Below are 25,693 nucleotides of genomic sequence, written 5' to 3'. Positions count from 1 at the left end.
TACTTGCAAACAGCACTTAATCACAATTACATTGAACCAGGTGTGAGCAATAGTTTTTGGACATTCCCCACGTACACCTCACCCCACATCTATCCCAGATCCACAGTTCTCTGGAGAATGACCCTGGTACCAGCACCTGAGCACCCACCGATTGAGCTGTTGTGCTTCATCCCACAGATTGTCAATCAAGATCCTCCGCCTGACTGCCTGCTATTGTGCAGACATCTCTTGCTTTCATTTGTGAAAGGCTTTAGCAGACAAATTTTTGTCGATTGCTTCAATTTCCAAAATCCACGTTATTACACTGACAGGCAAGACCACTGACATGTGAGACCAGAAGGAGGAAGGAAGGTTAAGATCGCTTATCTGAAAATGTTCATAAAATGTCCCTATTTTGTGGGGCTTAACTGAGTCGCTCTTTATGTCAAAGATATTTTTTCCATAGAACACATTGACAGCAAACTTTCAAAAAATTAACGAAAATATTTTATAAATCTTGCATTCCTATAGTTAACTTTGGGTACACATATTGCATTCTACTCAATTCAGGGTTTTTTGGACAGGTAACTGCCATAGAGTAGCAAGTTAGTGGATTTCCAGAATGGGCACTAACACTGATTTGTGTGTGAACAAGCTCTCACTACATGTTTGGTGTCTGAAGCGACAGAGCTGCATGTTCGTTACAGGAGAACCTTGCAGTGATTCCATGGAGGAGTAAATTGCCAGTGCACTCTCTTAACTTGGGTAATGGAAAACAGATCAGTTTGATTCTGTCCTCCCACCGGAGTATATCCAGTATGCACAGCAACGTAATGGAAAAATAGGCCCTTCTGAAATGAGTCTGCACAATTAACGTGATGACTAAATTCTGAAAGCTCACTCACAAAGAAACAGATTTCAACAGCAGAAAAAGTACTCAACGTGCTAAACCAGCACCGCATTATCAAACAAGAGAGAACGACGTTATAATGAAAATATATTTTGGCCAAACTTCGTATGTCCTCGAGTAGGTGCAACTCCATTTGATCCAGTAGAAATGTACCTGCTGTTCGAACTACAGTAAATCTATTTTCTCACCACTCATTCACATTGTTAAGTATTTAAACAAACAGGTTTTTTTAACCACCAACCAGATGATATATTCCACATTCTTCCCCATTCACACTAGTGGAAGAGTTGGGTTTTTTTGCCATCCGCGATCACAGACACTGAACCTGCAGCTGCTTGGTGCCATCCATTTGATTGGGAAGTCTGGAAAGACATGTTAACCACCAAAAATTACAGCGTAACAGTTACAACCTTTAAAAAGAAATTAAAATCAAAAGAAATGTTTGAGCAAATAGCCAGCTATTGATAGAACTGCTGGGAACTCCTTCCTGTCTTAAAGAAAACAAATAGTCCATGAATGTGAAATGTAAAACCATGTAAAACATAAATAGGAGGGAAAAAAACTATCCTGAGAAATAAAACCCAGAAAAGGGCAACTCTAAAGAACAGCAGAATATACTTTCCTCAACTATAGAACTACCCCAAAAAACAAATACACGCCAAGCAAAAACTGCTGAAGAGTGTAAAGAGTGTGAAAGTAAAGGGCCAGTGGGCCACGGGGGTTTGAAGACAGTGTGAATCATTTGTGCTAAAGACAAATCGTCAGCTGTTTGGCTGCTGAGATAGCAAGGAACGCGACTCATTGTCATAAAACAAAAGGCTTTTCACACTAGTCCTTTAATTCTTTGACACAAAACCACAAGAATCACCCCTAATGAAATAGCAACTGAAAAAATAATGAGATTTGCAGCTCAAGCAGCTGGAGGAAAAGTACTTTACTTTCAGCAAAATGTGTCTGAATTCCAGTGGAAGGACAAGAAGCTGCTTTTGGAAGCAAACACACCCCCTTGCCCATGTTATTATAATAAAACTTCCGAATATAGAAAAGCATTTAATACAAATTTTATTTGAAATGTAGCATGAATCCATAACCATAAGTGTTACAACGTACAGTTTTACAGATAATTTGTACAATGTGACAGGTATTTCTATACATGCGCCCTCCCACCTTTATTTAGTCGTTATCAAACAAACAAGAGTTAAACAGGAATAGTAAGCATTCACTTTTAAGAAACTTTGGCATGTATACAACTGGCTAGTTAAGAGTAAACAGCGGCAGATTCATGTCGGAATAGCCCACTGTTCGTTATTTTCACAGCATTTTTGATCAGGATGAAACTCACCAGCACTACTTTCTAGTTAATACAAAAATGAGTCCTTTTTTCAGTCCAGAAACCCCCGTTCGGGGGCAAAAGCATGTTAAAAGAGAGATGTAAAAGAACCAACTTGTAACTCTTAAAAGGTGTCACTTTTAAAGCAGTTTAGGTCACAAATATGTTGCACACATTGGTTTGGTCATGAACAAAAAGCTAAAAAAAAAGGTTTGCTCGTATTACTGAGCTATACATCACTTGGCACAACTGAATTTCTCCTTTGGATCAGAATAAGCGCGAGTATCGTTGGCTCAAAGTCCTGTCTGTTCGCGGAGTGCAAGAAAAAGCTCAAGTGGAACTTGCACTGTGCTCAGCATTTGTCTCGAGTTCCTGTCACTGCTCTTGGCCACTTACATATCTACCAAATTCATCTAAAAAATGAGGAAAAACAATTCGCAAGGCATTTCTTCCTGGTATACAGTAGACGATATTAGCATTTTAAAAATCAGAAAGCAATGAAAGAACCCCTGAATAAGTAATAACAAGCCTTCTTTGACAAGAATTACTTGCAATTCTTCAAGTACTTACAAAAAATACAGTATTTATACAACTTCTCCGGAACTATTATAATGAACATATTTTAACATAGCACTACTAAAATAAATCCAGAGATACAAATGGTTGCACTTTAAGCAGGAATATGTAACCTCAATTTCGACTTTGCTGCAATTTCATTATTGCTGTGGAACGGTCAGTTGTGTGGACACCAGCCCCTCTTTCTCATACGCATTGGAATATCTAATTTGAAATGATGTTCTCCAGCAAGCCAGATTGCATTTAATGTAATTTTTACAGTTCCTGCTAAATGCGAGCGATCCAAAGTTGGCTGAACCGTGGTGCAACAGGGCACAGATGGCAGAAGAGCAGTGGAGCAGGGGCAGGAATGGCAGAAAAACGGCAGAGTAACACAAGTCAGACTCATACTCACTATTTCTTATTCCTGGGTTTTAACTCTTCCGCTGCATTCCGCAGGAAAATGTAGTTTTTCTTTTGTGGATTATAGAATTCATGACCCTAAAAAGAAAATAATCACCTCTGTTTACTCTTGTCAAAGATGAAATATCAGCATTACCTTAAAATGCAAGAATAAGAATATTCCATTAGTTTAGTTTATTAAGATTTAATTGTCAAGCCTTTAAGACCAGATATTCGACAAAATCGGTGGATTAGAAACAACTTGCTATAGGGAGGTTTATCCACTTTAAGTTATAAAAAACTTTTCATTAAAAAACCAATCCCGTATCTCTAAGCTCTACTTTCCAGATACTGCTAAGAGCTCAATGGGACTTTTTAAAAACACTATTCTAGCCAGACAAGAAACTAGAACTTTAATAGCCACCCAGTTTCACTTCATATTTTCCACCTTTTAAATGAGATAAGGTCATTTTTTCAAAGGGAAGCCCAAAATTTTCCTCATTCACACTTGCAAAACAGCGTTGTTCAGCAATCTTATTCAACCAAAGCTAAAAACCAAATAATCCACTATTTCAGCATTACATTTCATCAGAAGTCTAAAACGAGCATCCCGAGTTTTCTCGCACGCTTGTGGAATTAGAAAGACTCGGTTACTGTTGATGAAGAACAGCGAAAGCCTCATGTGGAAAGGACAGTCCTAGTTGTCAACTGCGAGTATGAGTCTAAACCTTTCTTACCTTTGACCAATCGTAACTGGAAGCATATGCAAATATATTGCCATTATGGTTGAAACAACAAGCAGATATCGGCTGGTCAAGTTGTTCCGATGTTTTTAGCTTCGTTCGCGCATCTTTATCCCAAAAGCTGAATCTACCATCAGATCCTACTGTTGCAAGAGTGCCATGGACAGGGTGAAACGCTATCCCATTTACCTGCAGAATCATTAAGAATACTATGTAAAACACCACACGAGAACACAACACACGTGCTGAATCCCGAGACAGTAAACACACAGGAAAGACTTCTTTTTTCAACTAGATACAGTTCTTATTTTTCTAAAAATGTTCAGATACGTTATCTGGAAAAACAAACTAACCAACCACAAAAAACCCATCAAAGCAACAAGGAAAGCAATCTTTTTTTGTGGTACCTAAAAATTTAATGCATAATCCCATTACCTAAATGTATTAATTATTGCTTCAGTGTCAGCAAAATTAACAAGTGTCATCTCTACCAAGATGATTTCATGAATGGTTGATCTGGTGCATGTTTTAAGGGGAGTACAATAATTTGTCCTTTTTAACCCATGTGTGAGGAAACAGAATGCCTTAGCTTACTGAATTATGTTTGCATCGCATAACTTCTGCAAGCTGTGAACCTTTGAACTTTCTGCTTTAAGTAAAAAAGGCCTCAGAGTCTTCAAGGAGAATGTTTGGCTACTGCCAACAACTTCTTTTCTCCAGCTGCGGGTGCAGAATAGCAGCTGAAGGTCAAAACTTGAACTGACAGCCCGCCTGACTAAAATGAAGAGATCCAAGCAAGAACAGGAGGACTCCAGACCCTGATTTTGCAATTGGCCAGCAGTGACACAATGGGGGTGGGATTGGGGGGTATAATTGTCCAAGTTCTTCCTGCTGAGGGTTCCTCTTCAGGAGGCACCAGCTCAAGCTCTCTGTACCTAGTTAATCAATTATTTAACAGAATTTCTAGAATGCACGCCCAAAGTCTCTGCTGCAGGAAACCTGGGAAAAAGGACCTTCCTTAATAGTAGTAACTATGATTGGCCATTAAACATAGGTCTAAAAACTTTAGGCAAGATAAAAGGTCAAAGAACAAAAACTTCATAGCCAATTTTACATTAAGAGTGTGTATTGCCCTGTGTAAATGATCTAGTGGTATATGTTGAAGACTTACAGCATAGATATCCTGAGGTGCTGATGTGTTTGTTCCATTGGAGCGATGACATTTAAAAGTGAAATTATCTTTTGCACTGGGGGAAGAAAAAAAGATATTTTTACTTTCCTTATTGTAAACGGAGCAAGCAAGAAAGGATGTTTTATTAAACGATACTTACGGATTTGGGGGGTTGATGTAATGAATAGCTACTCTTCCTTCAATACTTCCAAGGGCAAATCCAGTAGGTTTGTTCACTTTGTCTTTAAAAATAGCAACACAGCGATGCTAAATTTGAGAAAGATACAGAGGATTTTAGAGAGGCCTGAGGGCCAGATTTTCTGTTTTCCATAGGGACACATAACATTATATACATTAATGCAAAGTAAAGCAAAAACACAAGCAAGGACAAGAGATACATCAAATTCTGTTGAAAATCTGAGCCATAGTATTTACGTTTCTAAATTCTTACGAATATCAGCAACAGATCAACGGCAAAGGAGGACAAGTACCATGTAAAGATAACATACTTCGGTTTTGAATGCTGTTTGTTTTTACCAAAAATGGCGAGCCCAGAATTTCAACAATCTGTATAAATACACTTGTAATAATATAACAATTCACCTGGTGTTTAAGAGGAGAATCTATTCTTCGAAATTCGGAAGGTTGATTCTCTAACTGATAAACTATCAAACCCCTTTCTGCAGTGGCCACAGCAGCCATGGGATGAACCTGGGTTGTAAAATAGGTTGGGAGACATTTGTGTTAATAGCATGGCAGAGAATTCTGTTATTTCACAGAAATCCCTGAAGAAGTTAGAGGAATGGCACTCTTTTCTGGGGGGGGAGAGAGGGAGGGAAAGGGGGAGAAGAGAAATGACAATGTCAATTTGTAGACAAATCTTCAAACAAACCAACCAACCAACCCCAAACAAACAAAATCAGCTCTTCCCTGCTATTAAAAAATTACACATACCAAAAGTCTTTCATTAGCTGACCCTTGTGATGCGAATCACAATAGTGGTAACGCAAACTCATCCAGAAAGGAGAGTAGGTCAGTCCTAGTGCTCATTTGGTTTTGTGATGTTAAAAGGATACTAAACATGTTTTGTATGCTGCAAATACTTATCTTCCAGAGACAGATCAAGAAGATCAATTGATGTTTTACTGCTAAAAATCATACAAAAAGCAAATGCTGTTCTATTATTCTATATCACCAGTTGTTACTTAATGCTGACCTACAGAAGCCTCAAAGATTGCTGGTTTATTCATTCCCCAGCCATCTACCTGACACGGGTTTACTGTATACCACAGCTTACCACATCCGCACAGTAACATCGCTCGGGGAGCTGCAATGTCATCATAGGTGTTGGTGAACGGGTATCCCAGAACTGATGGAAACAGAGAAATGAACAAAAGCTTGGAGTTGAGGATACACCATTTAATGTACTTTAGCCAAGAGAAAGCAGTTGGTACCAAGTTGTTTCATCCCTGTCTGTAGTCAGAAAAGTGCAACTCTCTGGGAAGTGAGGCTATTCCATTTATCTCTTTTTTTCTATTGCTGTTTAATAAAATATTTTCATTTCATGTAAGTATTTTCATACACATTACAAGCACATGTTGTGCCCATTTGTTCAGGTAAAAATCATACCTTCAAAGTTTTATCCCAGCTTCCTGTCATCACACAGCTATAATTTGGTGCTTTAATCCAATGGATGGTCTTCACAGGAGCATCATGCTGAAGAAAAAAAAAAAGGGGGCAAACACACACACATTTATTAAGATAACAGTTCACATTCCTTGCTTATGCTCCTCATAGTTTTGTATGTCTTTACACTTTTTATCCATTCAAGAAAAGTAATTATTCTAGTCACAGCAGCCAGGATAAAGACTGGTCATGATCTTATTGTGTTGTTTAGTGCTGTAAAAATCACCCACGTAAGAAAAAAGTTCCTGACACAAAGCACTACAATCAAGTCACCCCATATAAGACAACAGTCACAGCAGAAGTACAGATAATGAACAGCAGGACTTCCTATTTATTTATAAAAGATATTACTTATCATGCTAGAAATCAACACTTTAATATAGTACATTGTTTATTACAAATTAATAAAACAACAGCTTCTTCTGCCAAGGCCTATAGAAGAAAGGCCTATGTTAATTGCACCAACAAAATATTAAAAATCAAGGCTGAGAATCTGAATTTTATCACCTCAAATAAGATACAAGAAACAGTCGTTAAAATGACTAACTCTCTTCTTACATTACATAGCTAGTAACTTAATCACTATAAGTACATATTCTATGAACAGACATTCCCTTCTAAATGGAGAATGTAAATGATAAGCCCTGATACTGCAGCAGCAGAAAACTGGTACTTGTGAGAGTGAATTCAATGATTTCTTAAAATGTTTTTTCCCCTTATAATGCAGTGGGGTTACTTAGTGAGATCACAGCAGCAATGGAAAGAGCTCTCTCAAGTGAAACAGAGAAAACAGCTGCACAGGTTATTCAAATCACTTTGATTGCAGGTCTCCCTACACATGCACACTTCATTATCTCAAAAATATAAAAAGCACCCTATAACCTCTTCACCAAGTAGCAGTATCTACTTCAGAAGCACTAAACATTACCTTAATTTGCTAGTAAACGTAGCTTTTAATGAAAATAGTAAAAAACCCCAAAAAACAACAAACACAAATCCCACAACAACCAATAAACTAATAGCTTGGGCCTTGCTTACTTACTTGCGCAATCTGAATAGCCTGATTACTGTTGAGATCCCACATTTTGGCAGTTTTATCACAGGAAGCAGTAAATACTTTACTCCCATCCTAAAAACCAAGAATAAGGAGATTAAATAGATCTATCACACAGTATCTATTAGAAGACTGTCAAGTCTTATTCACTTCTAGTAATGGCATAACATTCATGTAACATACACAAGGATTTCAAGAGAAAGAACATAAAAACATAAATTTATTTACAACTGTACATCATAAATGAGAAAACCGTGCTAGTTATTATCTGGCTTTAAACACAGTCTTGCTTTCAAATTTTCTTTTACCCTTCTTATGTCTATATTAGTGGGCTCTACTCAGATACGGTTAGCACATGTTTACAGTCACATAAGTCTATACAATAATCACAAGCTGCAGCTACATGTGGCTCTTGTGTCTGTCTGGAAGCAACATGCCAGTTTATTCAGGGCTTTGGTAAAAACTATTCATTTTTAAGTAGGAACATACATCACTCCAGCAGACATCTAATACGGGCCCTGTGTGCATCTGCTGCGCCTTCGGGATTGTCTGTCCGTTATCTTGAACTTCCCAGCAGCGAACCTGTAACAGGAGAAGCACATACAGACATATTAACACCAAGAACTTAATAGACTTCTCTTCCTGAAGATCTCAGCCCTACTTTACCCAATGTAAAGTGTCCTTATAAACACCAAGATGCTTTTCAGAACTAAGAAAGCCTTATTTTCTCCAATTATGTTTCTTTTATCTGTACGATCACAACTCAGCCCCACCTCAGACGTACTTTACAATCGCTTAACACCTCCCAGTTCTCGCCTGGAGAACCCTGAACCACCAGCTGCAAATAAGCTGCCCACTGCAGACTGCGGCCAACAGACTGAACAGAACAGTTAAAGAACATGCTCACGTTTGGTTTCCCATCCCTCTTTGGGCCATTTAGGATCTCACCCTTCAATACAAACAAGCTTCAATAAGGTTGGAGGAGCTTAATCTTTTTGAGACTAAACTGTCAAACTGGATGATTTACTCTTGTGTAAAGCATAACTGTGTTAGCTTAATTGTATAAGAAAATGGAGCTAAAAACCAAACGAGTGGGAAAAAGTAATAAAAATCTATCAGGGAAAACATTGGCTACATATTGTGAGCTGAGGCTTGAAACACAGAGGCAGAAAAACGATTCATCTGAAAACCACAACTGAATTTCTTCACCGAAGGAGCTCAACTATGTCAAACTTAGTGCTTTGTCACCAGACATAAAACTTTTGTAGTTGTGCAAAGAGAAAGATTTTTTAGGTGCCCTGGCACAAGTTTTATGATCACATTTTGTAGATTATGCACCAATGCTCCCACTTTAATCACCGGTAGGTCTGACTGTGGGTACTTACATCATTTGCCCAAGATCCTGCAATGAGGAAATTACCCGGCAATGTTGGTGGACTAAACGCTAAACATGATATGCTGTCATCAGGTGGAGATGTTACTTCAATATCCTGTAAAGGACAAAAGAAAAACAAAACGAGTCACATTTTAAAACTGTGCACTGAGACCCTGTCACTTCTATAGGGTCCATTAGTAGGTCTGCTGTGACTAATTAGAACACAGCAGCAGACGAGAGGTTCCCACAGGGATAATGCACATACCTTCATGGGATTATGGTTATCTGCAGTCGTACTGCCGAACATGCTGGTACCTCCCGTACCGAACCCCGATGTTGATCCAAACAGACTCATCCTTGCCCTGCAAACAAGGAAAAGGCTCTCGGAGCATCCCCAGGGTGTCCCCGCCACAGCCCCCACACAGGCACAGCCCTCACCCCGCCCAGTAGCCACCCAGGGCCGTAAAAATATACAAGACTTAAAATAATTAAATTAATAAAACCATGCATCTTGTTGCAGTCGGATCCCCGTCGGTCCCGGGCCGACCACCCCGCCCCCGCCGGCACGGACCGGCTCCGGTTTCACCCGCCGCTCCCCTCACTCCTCCCAGCAGCTGCTCCCCTGGGCACACGGCCCCTCCGCCCCGCTGCCTACAGCTCTCTCTGCGGGGCGAAGGGGCCGCCCGGTAGCAGCGGACGCGCCATGTCCCGGGGTCCCGCTGCCCCGCCGGTTGAACGGGCCGGCGCAGGGAGCGGCCGTTCGGCGAGACACGCCGAAGAGGAGCCGAGTGCGCCCGCAGGAGAGGCGGAACCGCCCGGGCGCGCGGGGCGGGCCCCGGTAGCGACCCCGGCTCACTCACCCGTGCGGCTGGCCCGCTCCGCCCGCTGCCTCCCGCGGTGCGGCCCAAAGCGAACGCGGCGGCGCCGGGACAAGGCCGCGACTATCTGCGCAGGCGCCGCGGCCGGGGGGCGGGGGCCACGCCTGCGTTCTGGTGAGGCGGGGAGGGGCCGGGAGCAGAGGGCGTGGCCCAGGGCGTGACCGGAGGGCGGGGGTGTGGCCGGGGAGCGAGGGCCAGGCCGAGCGGTTCCGAAGTTTCGGGCAGGGGCCGGTTTCCCGCCTGCGGGGCGGGAGGAGCCCGGCCCGCGCCATGGGGCCGCTGGGGATCTCCGGGGCGCTGCCGCTGAAGAAGGAGAAAAAGAGTTGACGACTTTTTCTTTTTCCTGCTCAGCCGAGCGGCGGTGTCTGAGCGCTGGGCAGTGCAAGTCCCGCGGTGGTTCCCCCCCTCGGGGGAGTCGGGGTGATCAGACGGGCCCGAGCACGCTCAGCTGCCCTCGGGCGTCACCGTGACACTAGATGCAGCTGCTTCACCTGTTTGAATTAAAATAGTGTCAACTGCTTCAAGTATTTCAGGAACCGCTCACTCCTGAAAACAAAGCCTTCCATGGGCCAGGTGTAGGGAAGTTCTCTGCCCAGGCCTGCTGCTGTGCGCTGGTGTGACCAGCCTGCAGCAGGTGACACCTGTCCTGGTGCTGTCACACCTGCTGGGAGAACAGCCCCGCGTTCCTCTGGATCTAGATTGATTGTTACCTGGGCGTTAGAAATCACCAGCAGGTAGTAACACTGCTACTGTGCCGTAAAGAAAACAGGAATTTGAATTCCTTTTCAATTTCATATTGGCAGAACAGTAATGAAAACAAACAAACTAGATAAGTGTACTGCAAATATTATCTGTAGGATGCATGCTGACGACTGCATAGACAGATTTTGTAAGTAGTTTCTATGCAGTCAGTTTGGTTTCCTCACATAAAATTCATTGTACACTTTAATCACCACAGTTTCCTGCTCCTGTTTACAGTCAACTAAATAAAGAAAATGAACAAGGGATTCTGTTATGATGTGCATCATTAACAGGATCGTTTATTAAATTCTTCATCAGTAACATCTGCTTGCTTACTTGTTCATGGAAGACAAATAGTAATTTGGTTGCTGGGACATTTCTAGCAGTAACAAGAACTCTCTCTGGCTTTTCAATCTGGATTCACAGTGAACACAAAATGTCACAATGCTGTACTTACAATAATTTCCAACAGGAGGCACGTACAATAAATTGTTAACAAAGTCTTTTGCTCTCTTCAAAAATAAACAGGTTGGTACAGCATCACCTTGTGCTTTAAGAAAAAAAGCAAAGCAATCCCCTGATACATTTTTCAACTTAATATTTTCTGGCCAGAAAGAACATATTGCGTTATCCTTTTATGTACGTACCATTGCCTCTGGCTTTGTTACAGTGCAGAAGCCACAGAATGGAAGTAACAGTATTCTCTAAAATAACTGTAATTACTCCTATGGTTTGAAAACAAACAAACAAACAAAAGATAATGATAGTCTAGATAAAGTGATAAAGAAACCTGACATGCATGAAGCATACTGCTCTGCCTCTCTGCATTTTTTCTAAGAGCAGTTAACAAAATAAATCAATATCAAGAAAAACATTTCGTTTGTAAACAAGCATTCATATCCATCCACCAAATTTCAGTTTGTTTGGTAAATAGACTCTAGAAAGGTAATCTGATGAAAGAGAAGTTAAAACTTGAATTTCAGCCTTCAGTTTAGACGCTGCCATAATATCCAGCTTAAAAAAAAGAAAAAGGAATAAAATAAAAATTAATGTGTGATGATGCAACAGCCTGATAGAGGGTTAGGTAATTATTTAAATAAGATTTACACTTGTTGGATGTGCATGTAGAACTGTAAAGTTAGTATTTCTGGAAATGGTGCTGCAAAATCCCTCTGAGATGAGATTCATTCTACCGTATGTTCACGTGTTCTCTAGTGTGCACCTCGGAGTAACACAAATAATTTGTGAGGTGAGTATAAACAGGAAGGAGGAGGTACACAAAACCTTTTCTTCCTTTCTAACCATTTCACACAACATATGCCTGAATTGAGATACATGGTTTAAAAGCTACCGGTGGGATAAGAGATCTGGGACAGAGTAACTGCTGTCAGCATTCGCCTGCTTGTAAAGATGCAATATATTCTGTAATATTTAGGAAAGCCGTAAAATCCCATGCAGAGCATATGATCATCAGGTGGCTAATGGCAGGAAGGCTTAAAAGGCTGCCAGGTCTGGCATGTGAGCTGTTGAGGCCCAGTGATTCAGGGGGACAGTGGGCATGGGCTTCCTCAATCGTGCCTTCTTATGGGGCTGCAAAACCTTTCTGGTTCTGCTCTGCTAAGAGTTGTCTTCATAAAAAGTATCAAGGTTGCAGATGATAGGGTTTGTCCTGTGGGGAGTAAGAAACAGGAAACAATAGGTTTATACATACTTCTCTTTTCCACAGTGGCTGACAAGCAATGTAAGGTCTCTTTTGTATACTGGCTAACTTATTTTGATCTTGCTTTGTAAATGGAATCAGGACATCTTTGTGTATATTTAATCTGAAAAGAAAATAAAGTTGTTAAATTTTCTCATATACTTAAAAAAAATCATTCTTACGTATTTCTTTATATTAAGCCAAAATGCTACTTGACAAGAATAATTGATTTAAATATTAGTTGTCTTTTTGTGAATTAAGTCAGATTGCGTTTCCTGTCTATGAAACAGAACACTTCCGTTTCTTTCAAGGAAATAACTAACCTCTCAAGATCAGATGGAAGGAGACCAAGCCACTTTATAGATGGAACGGTGAGATGATGGGCCTCAAATGACATTGACTAAAATAAGAAAGGTCAACTATAACATTTAGTGACTTTTAGTTTAAATTATTTGAGATACATGCCTTCAGAGGTCATGGTCATATTTTATTACAAAACCAGGTATTTTCACTATCAGGATGGTACAGGAAAATATAGTGCAGCTGCAGCTTACCATATCCCCTTGATGGAAACCATTCCTTCGCTAAGACAGATTCTAGACTAGTTCAGTTTAGGCCTGTCTAGTATGAATAGTTTTGGGTTTTTTTTCCAGTCAATATGAGTCTGAACACATTAAAAAACAAACAAACAAACAAAAAAAAGCACCAGGAGGAGCAATGACGATCAGATCTGCAAATTTCAGATAATTTCTGCTGGAAAGATCCACATCATCTAAAACTAGCCCAAAGGTTCATTTGGTCCGGTATGGCTACAGTAAATATCTTAGGGAAAAGTATAAAAACAAATAATCAATTAATGATACTTCTCAGAATATTCCCCCTGCTCCCCATGGTTTGTGACTCCAACTTTCTGAACCAGAAGTGGTGGTGCTGTAATACTTGATTTTGTCAGGTTGCTTTTAGAATCCATGAAGTTTTTTGTAATCTATAGCAAAGTATCACAGTTAAATTACATGTTGTATAAAGGAAACTTCCATTGCATGTAATGAGCTTGACATATTCTAGTTTCATTTGATCCACCTGTTGCTCTGTTATGGAACAAAATAAACTTTCAAAATAATCTGACAATTTAATTCTGGAAGATGGTATTCCATCAGTTTACACGCTTTTGTAGGAGAGCTGAAAGTGTGCCAGCTTACCTGAAAACCTGGGAGTTCTGTCTTCCTGGATGTCCCCGAGGTATATATTCAAACTCTGACATCATTGGTGTCTGACAGTTTTCTGAAGTCCGTTTGTTTCTTTGTTTTTTGCTTTAGATATGCTTTCTCCATGACTCTACTGAACAGTTCACCCACCTGCTCCTGCCCTCTGCCTTCACCTTAATCTGCCTTCATATTGTCTTCCTATACCTCATCTTTTAGCAGTGCACTATAACACCTTTTTGTTCCCCCTGCCTCTTCTTCCATAATGTTCTACACTACCACATGTATCCATAAGTGAATTCTCACCCCAAAACAAAATCTTTACCAACATAACATGATTTTGTGGAGTCACCCATCTCACAAACTACATCCTCCTCCTCCCAAGGTCCCTCCAGCCTTCACTTCTCTTCTAAGGCAGAAACAAAGCAAAATGGAGAACACTTTTCTATTTGGATTTCCTGAAAACTGCCTGTGCAGAAGGGAAAAACTGAAATATAGTTAAATGAAACACCAGGAGTTGTTATTGAGTTTGTTTTTGTTGCAGGAAGAAACCATTTCTGCAGATACATAAGGCTGAAAAATTGTGTCTTTTTGTTGAAACAAAATTATAAAGGCGGTAACCATTCTAACAAAAGCTGCAACATTTCATACATGCCAGCTTCAAGGCTGGGCTACGAAACAGTTTGAAGTGGAAAAATGATACTCACCACAGATCCATATTTGTAGATGCACATTATTTCCACACCTAGGTTGCAGAATACCAAATGTCAAGTGTCTGTTTATGTGCACACTGGACATGTTTAAGAAGACTGCACTAACTGTACTCAGTTTCATGGCATAATAGTTACAGCTTTATCCTTAGTGAGCTTCTTTATGGTTTACAAGTATTTTTAAAGTATGTCAAAATAAATGGAATTTGAGCATAACATGTCACCATTATATAGTTAAATGTTTCATGCTGTCTCTGCATAGTCATTTCAAAACCAAGGATAATCAGCTCTTTTACACATTGTCCAACATCACAAAAATTGTCTTTATGCTGTGTAATCTGTATCTCTTGACACTATTGCTTTGAGCAGCTGCTGCTCATTTTGCAGTCATCTCCCTAATTTCAGGTGGTATCCATGTAGATACATAAGAGATTTTCTATATTTTGTGTATGCAAATTCTGTATTCAAACAAAGGCATGCACACTCACATACACAGAATCCCTCATGAAATGAGGGAAATTTCAGGCCTGCCACTGATGTAACAGAGTAGCACATCCAGAAGGTCATGGACTTGTTCTAGGAATAACTTTATTCCTGCTGGCATCAGACTTGTAGTTTCTAGCTTTCAGTACTGCAAACTATTGACTAGAGTGCTGAATTATTAGTGTAAGTATATGTGAACACCTTTGAAATCAATAAAAGACTCATTTTGTTCCAAGAATATTTTCTTCATGTCATTCTAGCCTAAGCTTCATAAATCTGCTTTCCATATATGTGGCTGAACCTCTACATATTTACCATGTGGATCTGCATCCATAAGGGTGAAAATAGGAATTTGAAAAACATCCCACAGCTTTCTGACCATAAGCCGTGTATTGAGATCTGGTATGCCTCTTCCCTAAGGAAAGAAAATAAAAGCAGTTACAAATTAATTAAAACATCTGGCTATATACGTGTTTACGTCTTTCTTTTAAATGGGGCAAACAAACAAAATGCTATTTTGCAGGAGAAATTGTATGCTGGAATGGGCTGGGGAGCTGCATGGCTGATGTCCTGGATTACAGGCACTGCAGATGTATCACCCATTCCTTTATTTAAGGAGTTAATTTCTAAGGTCTATGAGTTGATGTATAGATGTACCCTGGCATATGTATAAACTGGTGTAAAAAAGCCACCTTTTCTTCTCAAAAATATTTATGTCACTAATGAAACAATATAAAACAAGTTCTTGCTTTGACTGACTACAACTGGACAGCATGCTGCACGGAATAAACACTTCTCTCTTAGGTATGGGGATATGTTTTTTCCTCATTGTGGACCAAAGTAGCCCCAGAAGAAGTAGTATGCATATTTCATTTACACATTCCTCTTAATTCTCCACACTCCATAGCTCTTTCAGTACAATCCAAAATCAACTAATTCCGTTTCATTTGGGTTTGCAGCACATGAAGTTGAAAAGCTACCAAGCTATAAAGATATGTTTGTAGGAAATAAATCTTTAGAATGTCTATTTTTTATTTCTACCAGGATAGCAAAATGGAAGAAGAAGTTGTTAGACAACTTTCATATTAATTTTATGATGCTCTTTTGACCAAGTTTGAATACCACTACAATGCTAAAGTATAATTTAAATTCTTACATCTAGCTAGATGATATGAAGTATAAGATGCATACCGTAATCATTATACATGGGGACAATTTAGTGCAGAAATCATCATCCAGGAGTCTCTGAAAAGTTGCATCCTTTTCTACAATTAAAATAAATTTGGCATGTGAGATTAAATCTTTTCTGTTAAGGCTAGCTGCATGTAAAATGATCCATCACACCAATCAATTAAAACTAAATACTCTAAAATACCTGTTCTGGAGCCAAAAGCAGTGTTCATGACTCAATTTCAGAGTGAACAAGCAAAGAAAAAATTACCAGAACATTGTTTAACTTGGAATATTCTTTGCTTTTACTATATTTTTTCAGTCTACAATGAGAGTTCTTGCTCAAAGGATACTTTTAATTCCTTGAACATTAGATGGCACAGTGACTGCCTAAAACAACAGAAATGAGATTAATAATTTTAAATACAGAAAATGATATATTTTAAAATAACAACATTAGGTAATGAAGGACACAATTACATCCTGAAACAACCATTCATCTTCTATAGACAAGATCAATCTTGACATTTTCACCTCTTTGTAGGTGTATTCAACCATTCATACCCTGCTCTATTGTATGGTTGTGCAGGAGTCCTCCTGTTACAACAAGATGCTTTCCAAAAGTATTTGTGCCACTGTCACAGACAACCATTCATTGTATGGACACTACAGACATAACAATTTCCTGATAAATTTTTTTTTCTCTTTTAGTCAGAAAAAAAAGTCAGCTTGGTGTAAATTTAATACAGGCTTAAAACATTTAAGTATTCTTTTTTGAAGACCATTAAATCCTTTCTTTTATTAACCTGTAACCTGATTTTGTAACTATTTTGCAGCAACAATTTGAAGACATAGTAATGTTTACTTTACATCTGATATTAGGATTGGCTCAATCTGGCAAGCATATGGATGAGAAAACAGGAACCGGAGGAAGAACTTGGCAAAAGAGTATGTATATACTGAAGTGTGTGGTCTGTTTTTACTTGTGACTGCTAAATCACCTCCAGTGCCAGGGTAGAACAACTCAACAAATAAAAATACAAAGAGCTGTAGACAAGCATTAATAACAACGGTATTTATACTCTGCTGAAGAACAGAGCATAGGCAGCTAAGGTTATCTTTCCAATTTGAAATTGCCAATTTGGGCTACAATTAATGCATTTTCCATGAAATCATGACAACAGCCAGCAAGTCTGAATTCTACTCCTGCTTTTATATTCTGCACCACTATAGGAAACCTTTTAGGACTAGATTAGTTGAATCTCATCTCCTCAAACCACTTTTGGCTCTTGACTCTTATGAAACCATGGTTATAAATTTCTCTTTAGTTCAATGCCACTTTTGATAAAATTAGTTGAGAATACAAGTCGTTTTAATGTTGGTAATTCCAATATAACTGATAATCCTGAGACCAAACAGCCTGATATTATATAGCTTTGGCTGTACAGTGCTGGGCATAGGAAGACAAGCACAGGTCTATGTAACAAGTGTATACAGTAACCTGAGCTACAAGAAGTGCAGGAGATCATGTGAAGGTAGGTGCTGTGAATTACTGTTTTATAATACATACTGTAGCACTCCAGGTACAATTCACTTTTGTACCGTCTTCCTCAGTGTAACTTAAATTACCAGCAACAAAACCTTTAGTTGTAGACAGCTGAAAAAAATAGTAAGTTGTATACGATAAATTGGAAGCCATATGCTGTTATGTTACTGTATTGCACAAGCTAAACAAGAAACGTCTGAAAATAATTCCAGTAATAAGAAGTTATTGACTGCCATCAGCCTTTTAAACACTAAGCAATGTTGTTGTCATCATGGATATAAAGACATACTTAAAATAAATTATGTGAACTGCATGTATAGATATGAAGGAATTATTTTAAGGCATGAGAAACAAGTAAATTTGAAAGGTTGTTATATCTCTGACTTACTTTATGTTTTTATTTAAGCCCCAACTTTGCAAATCCTATGCGTACAAATTGCTTAACAGGTGCCTTGCACTCTGGAGTTTTAGCATTGCCTTCACTCAACAAAAGGCCTCCTGATTTTAACCGACAGTTTGTCCCAAGCTCTTTGGAGCAAGCAAACTCTATGAATTTACTCTGAAGAAGGAAAACTTCCGAGGGCTATGATAAACCCAAATTAGGTTTCATTTGCACAAAGGACACTTCTTATTTTAACTATGTATTTCCACCTGATAACTTTTTTTTCCTACTTCAGCTTTCTGTTCAATCTATATGATTTAGAAATAATGATAAAAACATTCATAATAAACCACTTACTATATGTAGACTTCTCCGAGGTATCTGAAGCATGCAAGAAATGTCATTGATTATATTGTCCACAATACTCTGGCTACCGAACAGTAGCGTGTCTGAATAATATATATCTCTATCAAGACAAAACACATTTGTAATTATAATACTGAAATGGCTGCAGGCTTGTGAGAATTATATAGAGGGCATGGATAATCCGATCAGCCTAAAGCATTTTACATAGAGGAATCCATTATCCTACAGATTTGCATCCTACAGGCTGTTTTTCACAACTTTATCTGAAATTACAGAAATGTAGCATTTTACCTTTTAGTTGCATAAGTATTACTCTGCACCATCTTATAGATCATGGATAATATTTTGAGCATCAGAGCTGAAAAGAAACATTTAAAAAATATTTTATCCATGTTCATAAATGCATGTACAATCATTTGTCTTTATATTAACTCATATTCATATCTCATAAAACAAAACTTTGAAACATATTTTAATGTGCTGTGAAAATAGAGAGACTGTACTAGTCAATAGACTCAATAATTTCTAGCATAATTAGAAAGAAATATGATGGAGTTAAGTGAGGGAATGTGTGCTCTGCTGTCCAGGCCAAGAAATTGAATGACTGAGTTAGAAAATGTAATTAGCATATTGTCCTGATTCCAAGATTCCTTTTCTAGTTTTTTGAAGAAGGGTGATGTTTTTTACATTAAGACCTTTTGAGGTCACTCAGAGAGGGGAGAAACTGTAAGAATGCTGCATTAATTTCACTGTCACTCACTATAATTTAATAGAGAAAAGCTAAATGGCTGGTCATAATATCCGGTTATATTAGCAATACACTTCTAAATCACAGTGCATAATATTTTTTTTTTTTAATAAAGTTTTGAACTAAAATACAAGAAAAAACAGTAGATTTCAAACTTACCAAATCTTGGTGCTGAGCTAGGGCAGTCACTTCTTATTTGTCTTGTAGTTGAACGCGGTATCATCTGCAGACCTACAGAATCTTTAAATCTGATACATTGCAAACAAATACAATCGAACTGTAAAATGATTGATTATATGCAAATTGTTGTCTGTAAGTTAATTCAGTCTCAGACTCCTTTCCTATATAATTCAAAGCATTAAAGTTTCTCAAGAAGGTACTTCAAGACTGAATTTAAGCCTAAAATACGTATTTCCAGACCGAAGTAGAGACAAGAAAAGTGTTTTATACGTGTTTATAACTGTTAATATATCAGTGACTATTATTTAGCATGAAAACAATGGAATAACCAACACAAGAAAAAAGTATGAATCATTATGGGAATACAAATCACATCTGAAACAGTGACTTTTTAATGTAGAATGTATGAAAAAGTGTTATTATTTCATATTACAACAATATTATCTGATTTATGCCCTTAAATTGCTATCAGAATAACTCCATTACATTCCATTAGTAACTTTTGGAAACAAAAATGTGCTCCATCGTATTCTCTAAACAATTGTTTAATCTATATGAGCTCCACCATTTCATGTTTCACCATTTCATGTCTGAAGGTGCACATTTCACCAAAATAATCAGTTGTTTTCTTAATGACACTTCATTATGTTACTTAAAATTACTTTAGTGCCTTATGATATGACAGTGCTGCCTTTAAAGCATTCTTTTTCATTTCAGGGTTTTGTAAAGTATTAGCGATAAAATGGCCATAAGTTTATCTAAAACCACATAACATTTCTAAATTTCTTTGTCAAAGCTTTTGCTCCATGAATCCTTTGGGTGGCAGAACACACCAGGGTGCACGTACGTAGAGTGACACCGAGAACAAGCAGCACAGTGTAGCATCTGCCTGCCAGCTTTGAAGGAACTGTCCTGCCTTTGTGCTGCAACATTTAAAAGGTATTTGTGCGTTTTGCTTGCAGGCTCCCTACACTGGAGCTGCACAGGAGGAAAACAGTGATCAAAACTTTGCTGCATTGCTCCCCCATGTTAAATACAGCAGAGTAGTTTTGTATAAAACCTTCTTCCTCTTTTGCAGCTGGACAATGGAAACTGATGGGAGTGCTTTAGGCCTGGAATTCTCACCAATTGACATCATGCTCAAGTAAATACCTCTCTAGGCATCTACAAATGTTTACAAGGAACATTTCAAACATGAAATCATTCTCTCATTCTGCTAGTTCCTGCCCAGCAGATTCCAGCTGTGTAGATTAAGTATGAAAAGGCTGCCTAAAGAAAAAAAAAATGCCCCACTGACTGTATTTTCTTCCATTCATACTATATTTTGGCATTCTTTTTTTGTCTATTTATTTTTGTTTTCATCTTCTTGAACTGCTGCATTGAAGTGGGATATAGATCACTATTCAACAGAAATGCATATCTGAGATTACATTTCTCCACCATAAATTACAGTTCAGCTTTTAAAAATGTGATTGATGAGTCTTATTTTTAACATACTGTGATGTTAACCTCTTTTAATTTGAACATTTTCCCCCTATGTGCTTTGATGGCAAATAAGATCTCACATTTGTTTTTTTTAGCCTGGAAAGCCATTTCCCCAAAGATTGCCAAAAACTGCAAATTTTTGTTATAGTATTTTAATTTTACAGACACATGAGTGAAACATTCTTGTCAGACTATCAGACTATCAAGCCATTAAAATCCCTGGAACATACAAGCCTTTCAGTTAACTGATTACCTGCAGGCCCCTCAGGTTTTTTGATTGACAGAAATTTATTGTTCTCATTAAATGAGTATTCCCCCAAAGTGTTAGGCATGGAAGGTTTGCTATGCTTTCTCAGCCTCAAATGGTTGTCCACATACAAGCACTTCTGCAGTCTGAGCAATCTAAATATCCTTTAATGTACTGATGTCCAGAGCTTCTACAGGGCAAGGAATAGATTGGTGTCTTCCATTATCCTTTTGCTTCTGCATTATAGAAAGCAATTAATCTCCCATTTCCAGGTATTTTCAGTTTAAATGAGCTCCTTGGAATAATATTGTTGCACAAGCAACTTCTACAAATGACAAATTGTGCTACAAAGGCAGACAGGTTGCTTTTTCTCTGATTCTGTCTAGATAAGCTGGCATAAGATCTGAAATTTAGATAACATCTTAGAAACTTGATTTGCTTTATTTGGCTGGTAATGAACTTTGAACACAACATGGTGGCAAGAAATACAACAGGAAGAAGTGAGGTGCATCTTCTCTGAAGAACAAAAGGATGTTTATCATTCATTTTAAAAAATAAGATACCATAGGGGAAAGCACAGAAAAAGAAAAGAGGAAGCACAGAAAAGGCATTGGAGGATTAAATTGCTATTAATTGTTTCCAGCCTAAACCAGATATTTTCACTCTAACACAACTTATCATTTCTGGTTTCTACCGCTTCCAAAAAATGATTATTTATAGGAACTTTCCTTTCTAACCCTTATTACAGCAGGGTTACATTATTCCCCTTTATGTTATGATCTGCTGTTAATTAATACATGATGCCTGTTCATGCAGAGTGGTTACCAAGCATTACTTTTTATTTGTCCGTTACTATATTAGAAGTCAAATTATTTATTGTTTCTAACACAGAATCATGTAACATTAACTTTTCTGGAAGTTACATAATCAAATTTATATTCATGGCATTTATATATTACTGAAAGGAAGGACTTCAAAATATATAATACTTACTCTATATTCCTCCAATCTGATCTGTTAGCTAGTGTGAGAACAGGTGCTTTTTTTTGGGCCAAGCTTTTAAGTACGTCTTTGATAACATTTTCTATTGCTTCAAGAACTTCAGAACTGAAACAAACAAACAGAAAGTGATACAGTTCATATGATAAAATCTAGTTCTACTTTGAGTTTTGAATATCTATCCCCACTCCTACAAAAATCGTGTAATCCAAAACAGCTTCAAGGACATATTTGTTTCAAAAATGTGGAGGAACTCTTTTGTTTTTTAATTTTGTTTTGTTCAGTTTCCCTAAAATCTTCAAGTTCTTATTCCAGATGCATGACTGAGGACACAATTAAAACTACATTTCTATTCAGTCCTGAAACCATCAATTTTTTTCACCAGCTGAACTTTTAGACTAACTGGCTGGTTTGTGACTAATGATTAATGTTTTACTATAAATGATGTAATATTGGCTTTGGCTATGATCTGGGCTAAGTTGTTTTTAAATGCTGTAAATTTAAAAAATGTTTGAGAGTACAAATACTTCCTGTTGTACCGTTGTACGTTAACCTTTTGATCTGCTGCCCTGAAAAAACTGTTAAGGGTTTTAACTATATGAAGGCTTAATCGCAACAGATGCACTGTGAAAATAATAAAATCTGTATCTTTCACCTAAAAAGACAACTTAACCTTGCAGCAGATCCCTTACAGCAAAACCGTGAGCTGGCTAGAGTGTTATGACAGATGCGTTTTATTTTCATAAGCAATCTGACTCCAATATTTCAGCTGTCCTTAAACTTGCTAGAGTGCTATATATCATTATAAGTTTAGGTGGGAATTAAAAGAATAGACAAAGCTTATTCTAGCTCAAAGTTTCATCAGCAAAGTCCAATTTTGTCATTAAGTAATGTAATAACAAAAAATAAGAGAATACCAGTGCACACCACACAAAATGAATTATCTGACTGTTACAAAGTCAGCAAGAATGATTTTTAAAGCCAAAATATTAGTCTCCTTAAACAATAATGAAGTGTCATTAAAGCTCTCTTCTATCTGTTGAATATCTTTCTTCCATTTTGTAGCTCAGCTCCTCATTCTGTTGAAACTAGATTATCAGTTTTTGAAAGCAATTTCTGGAAAGTATTAACCTTTTACTTTATAACATTGGTCGTAATAGTACCTGTATAAAAAACCCTACTAGCATCACCAACATTTTTGTCCAATAATATCAAACCATTCAACAAACACAATGCAACAATTTATTTTCTGTTTTTCAGGTGAATAAACTTGGATGTGGAGAGGCCAATGGCTTTCCAAAGGTGAAACAGTGAAGTATTTGCAATGCTGATAATACAGGAAGGCCTGGTCATGCAGCCAATATGTAAATTCATTTCCTACTGCACAGTAGTTTCATAAATAAGTCCAAGATTCCCTAAATTTCAGATTCCTAGTCTCTTCCTCCTAATTAAAATCCTACATCTCACTGCCATATCCAAAACAGAGATACTGTTAAGCACAGAGGAAGTGGTTGCCCAGTGTGCTAAATGCATAATGCAGCATATAGTGAAATAGGTAAGCAAAGCTGACTATGGTGCATACCTCCAGCACAACAAAATTGAGAGTGTTGAAGACAATAAATATATGCATGGGTAGATTGAGGAAGGAACAGACAGACAGGAAATCTAAACCATGTCATTGCTTTGATATTCATAAATATTTTACTCATTCATTTGGTTCTGTCCACTGTAACTGTCTTACTATTTCAGATGTACTTCAAAGTTTGCTGCAGAGTTTGAAAGTCTGGGTTTCTGTTCCAATCCCAATTTCCCGATTTATTGGCCAACAGAGGTGGTAAATTTGGCAAAATAGGAGGAAGAGGACAGCAGTTCCCTGTGTACCCCCTGCTGACATTCTGTCTCCTTTTGCAGAGATTAACTGAATTTTAATAAGCAAACATGTAATACTGGCCAAGTGTGCCTACTTAAAATTCACTCTGGTTTAATTTAACAGCGAAATCTGAGCAGAGAAGGGGTCGGCATTGTGTATCTCACAGGCTTTGCCTGATCATTTCTGACACGTTGCAGCACGAGCAGATACTTTTTTCTGTATGGCACAGAAGATAATCTTCAACATTAATAGCATAAGAGGTTAATATTGTAGCATCTTTAGCAAGCAAACAATATTAACAGACAAGAGAAACAGTTACAAATAAAAATCTGCAATGTAATAAACCAACACTAAAGCCATGCAGTCCCTCTACCCTGCCTCAAACACCAAAATCTCCTCTTTTAAAATACTTTAAAGATGCTCTCACTCTATTCTAGCCTGAGGCTGATACACTGTGTGCAGAAAGGGTCTTTAAAAAATGATTGGTATTTTTGTTAGTGAAACTGTTTGTTTTGTCGTGGTTTTCTGTATCTCCATCTGTACCTACAGACTTTTGGAGAGATCTGAGGGAACAGAGATGCCGGTTGCAGTGTGAGCGCCCCTTCTCCCCTGTGTTTTTGTAGGGGAGTATGTTTTTCACCTTTGTGTGAGCCCATTAGGTGAAATGGTGCACTACCTACTTTAGTATTACCACAGGAATAGACTATGGGTGCTATTTTTCACATCTATTACCTAGGGACATGGCTCTCATGACCAGAAGGGCTTGTTTCCCTGAAGGCGATCTTGCTCCCAGCTGGCACTGAACACGCGCTGTGCTCCTCCATGAAGGCTGGCGCAGAACAATCCAGCTTCCCCGGAAGGGACAAAGGCATTAAAAAGAGATTACCAAAGAAATTAGTAAAGGCTATTCCATGTGCTTGACTTAAAACTCATTATCTGAGGTCAAACCATAGAGCCAGAGAGAAAAAGCAGAAAATTTCTGTGGAAACCAAAGTCAAGATTTTCCTCCCCTTACTGACTGACTGACCGAAGACTTTTCCTGCTCTTCCTGACCGAACAATGGGCTTTTCCCGCTCTTCCTGACTGACCAATGGGCTTTTCCCGCTCTTCCTGACTGGCCAATGGGCTTTCCTGCTCCTGCTAACAGACAGGAGATGGTCCCGCCCACCTCACCTCACAGGGACCTTCTCCTGCCCTTCCTCACTGAGCCTCAAAACTTGCTCTGGAGCTGCTGTGCGTGAGCAGATGTTTAAGCACAAACTTCGCAGTGCTCAGAACTCGAGGTCACTGGAATAAATCCAGCCAAAGTGGCCAAAATGGCTCACCCTTTCTGAACAACCAGTGATTATTTTCTTCCTTCAATATCAAATGTCTTTTCCTGGCTGTTCTCAGCAGCTGGATGCAACCAAAAAAAAAGCTGAAAGCTCCAGTCCAACTACAAGTGTTGAAAAATCAGCTTCCTTCCTCAAAATGCCATTTGAATTTTATGAAGATTAAATATTTAAGACTATTTTAAGTATTTGCCTTCAGCATCGAGATGTTTTAGAATAAACTTTGCATGTTTTCAAATCTTTCTCAGTACACTGTTAAAAACCTGTGTTCCAAACGAACAATAAACCCCCAGGTCTAAGAGTCATGAATCACCAGCTCCCAAGGAAGCCAAGATTTAAGAAGAAAAATGCTGAATTTTGCAAGACTTATGGCTGAACCAAGACTTTTATGATTCACGTGGCATCCTCGGCCAGAGGGCGTCGCTTCAAAATCGTCCTCTCACTTCAAAAA

General features: G+C 38.4%; 2 protein-coding genes across 5 annotated transcripts; both read right to left on the bottom strand.

The window, feature by feature from the left end:
* Nucleotides 1-1,928: 1,928 nt before the first annotated feature.
* Nucleotides 1,929-10,173, bottom strand: RAE1 (ribonucleic acid export 1). Of its 2 annotated transcripts, XM_065850100.2 has the most exons (13): nucleotides 10,066-10,149; nucleotides 9,471-9,567; nucleotides 9,216-9,320; nucleotides 8,320-8,412; nucleotides 7,819-7,905; nucleotides 6,720-6,806; nucleotides 6,388-6,459; nucleotides 5,694-5,801; nucleotides 5,251-5,357; nucleotides 5,091-5,166; nucleotides 3,914-4,108; nucleotides 3,190-3,275; nucleotides 1,929-2,632 (listed from the first exon to the last, which is right to left on the bottom strand). In XM_065850100.2, coding segments are annotated over exons 2-13 (1,107 nt in total). In that variant the 5' UTR covers nucleotides 9,561-9,567; nucleotides 10,066-10,149; the 3' UTR covers nucleotides 1,929-2,631. The 2 variants fall into 2 exon arrangements, with proteins under 2 accessions (XP_065706172.1, XP_065706171.1); XM_065850099.2 differs by having other exon boundaries at nucleotides 1,929-3,275; nucleotides 10,066-10,173.
* Nucleotides 10,174-11,015: 842 nt separating this feature from the next.
* On the bottom strand, nucleotides 11,016-24,945 carry SPO11 (SPO11 initiator of meiotic double strand breaks). Of its 3 annotated transcripts, XR_010652374.2 has the most exons (14): nucleotides 24,644-24,945; nucleotides 22,036-22,149; nucleotides 19,290-19,378; nucleotides 18,674-18,740; nucleotides 18,374-18,482; nucleotides 17,659-17,745; nucleotides 16,442-16,478; nucleotides 16,110-16,219; nucleotides 15,234-15,333; nucleotides 14,433-14,470; nucleotides 12,847-12,923; nucleotides 12,536-12,647; nucleotides 11,932-12,046; nucleotides 11,705-11,838 (listed from the first exon to the last, which is right to left on the bottom strand). XR_010652374.2 is itself a non-coding variant. In XM_065849870.2 (13 exons), exons 1-13 carry the CDS (start codon nucleotides 24,781-24,783, stop codon nucleotides 11,719-11,721), a joined length of 1,200 nt encoding a protein of 399 aa, XP_065705942.1. In that variant the 5' UTR covers nucleotides 24,784-24,945; the 3' UTR covers nucleotides 11,016-11,718. The 3 variants fall into 3 exon arrangements, 2 of the variants coding, with proteins under 2 accessions (XP_065705942.1, XP_065705944.1); XM_065849870.2 differs by lacking the exon at nucleotides 11,932-12,046 and having other exon boundaries at nucleotides 11,016-11,838; XM_065849872.2 differs by having other exon boundaries at nucleotides 11,831-12,046.
* Between the last annotated feature and the right edge of the window lie 748 nt (nucleotides 24,946-25,693).

Source organism: Patagioenas fasciata, chromosome 16, assembly GCF_037038585.1.
Source record: "Patagioenas fasciata isolate bPatFas1 chromosome 16, bPatFas1.hap1, whole genome shotgun sequence".
NCBI lineage: Eukaryota > Metazoa > Chordata > Aves > Columbiformes > Columbidae > Patagioenas > Patagioenas fasciata.
The sequence above is the reverse complement of the archived record's forward strand: the minus strand, read 5'-3'. Positions and strand labels throughout refer to the sequence as shown.

Bases quoted from the DNA above. Each gene is read 5' to 3' on its own strand.
- RAE1 (XM_065850099.2), bottom strand. From the start codon at position 9,560: ATGAGTCTGTTTGGATCAACATCGGGGTTCGGTACGGGAGGTACCAGC. The intron at 9,321-9,470 runs GTATGTGCATTA...TGTCCTTTACAG, and splicing joins ATAACCATAATCCCATGAAG to GATATTGAAGTAACATCTCC. The intron at 5,802-6,387 runs GTAAGCTGTGGT...TTTACAACCCAG, and splicing joins GATGTTACTGTGCGGATGTG to GTTCATCCCATGGCTGCTGT.
- SPO11 (XM_065849870.2), bottom strand. From the start codon at position 24,783: ATGCCTTTGTCCCTTCCGGGGAAGCTGGATTGTTCTGCGCCAGCCTTC. The intron at 15,334-16,109 runs GTATGCATCTTA...TTCTTTCCTTAG, and splicing joins CCCCATGTATAATGATTACG to GGAAGAGGCATACCAGATCT. The intron at 11,839-12,535 runs GTATGTATAAAC...CTTTTTTTTAAG, and splicing joins AGCCACTGTGGAAAAGAGAA to CTGGATATTATGGCAGCGTC.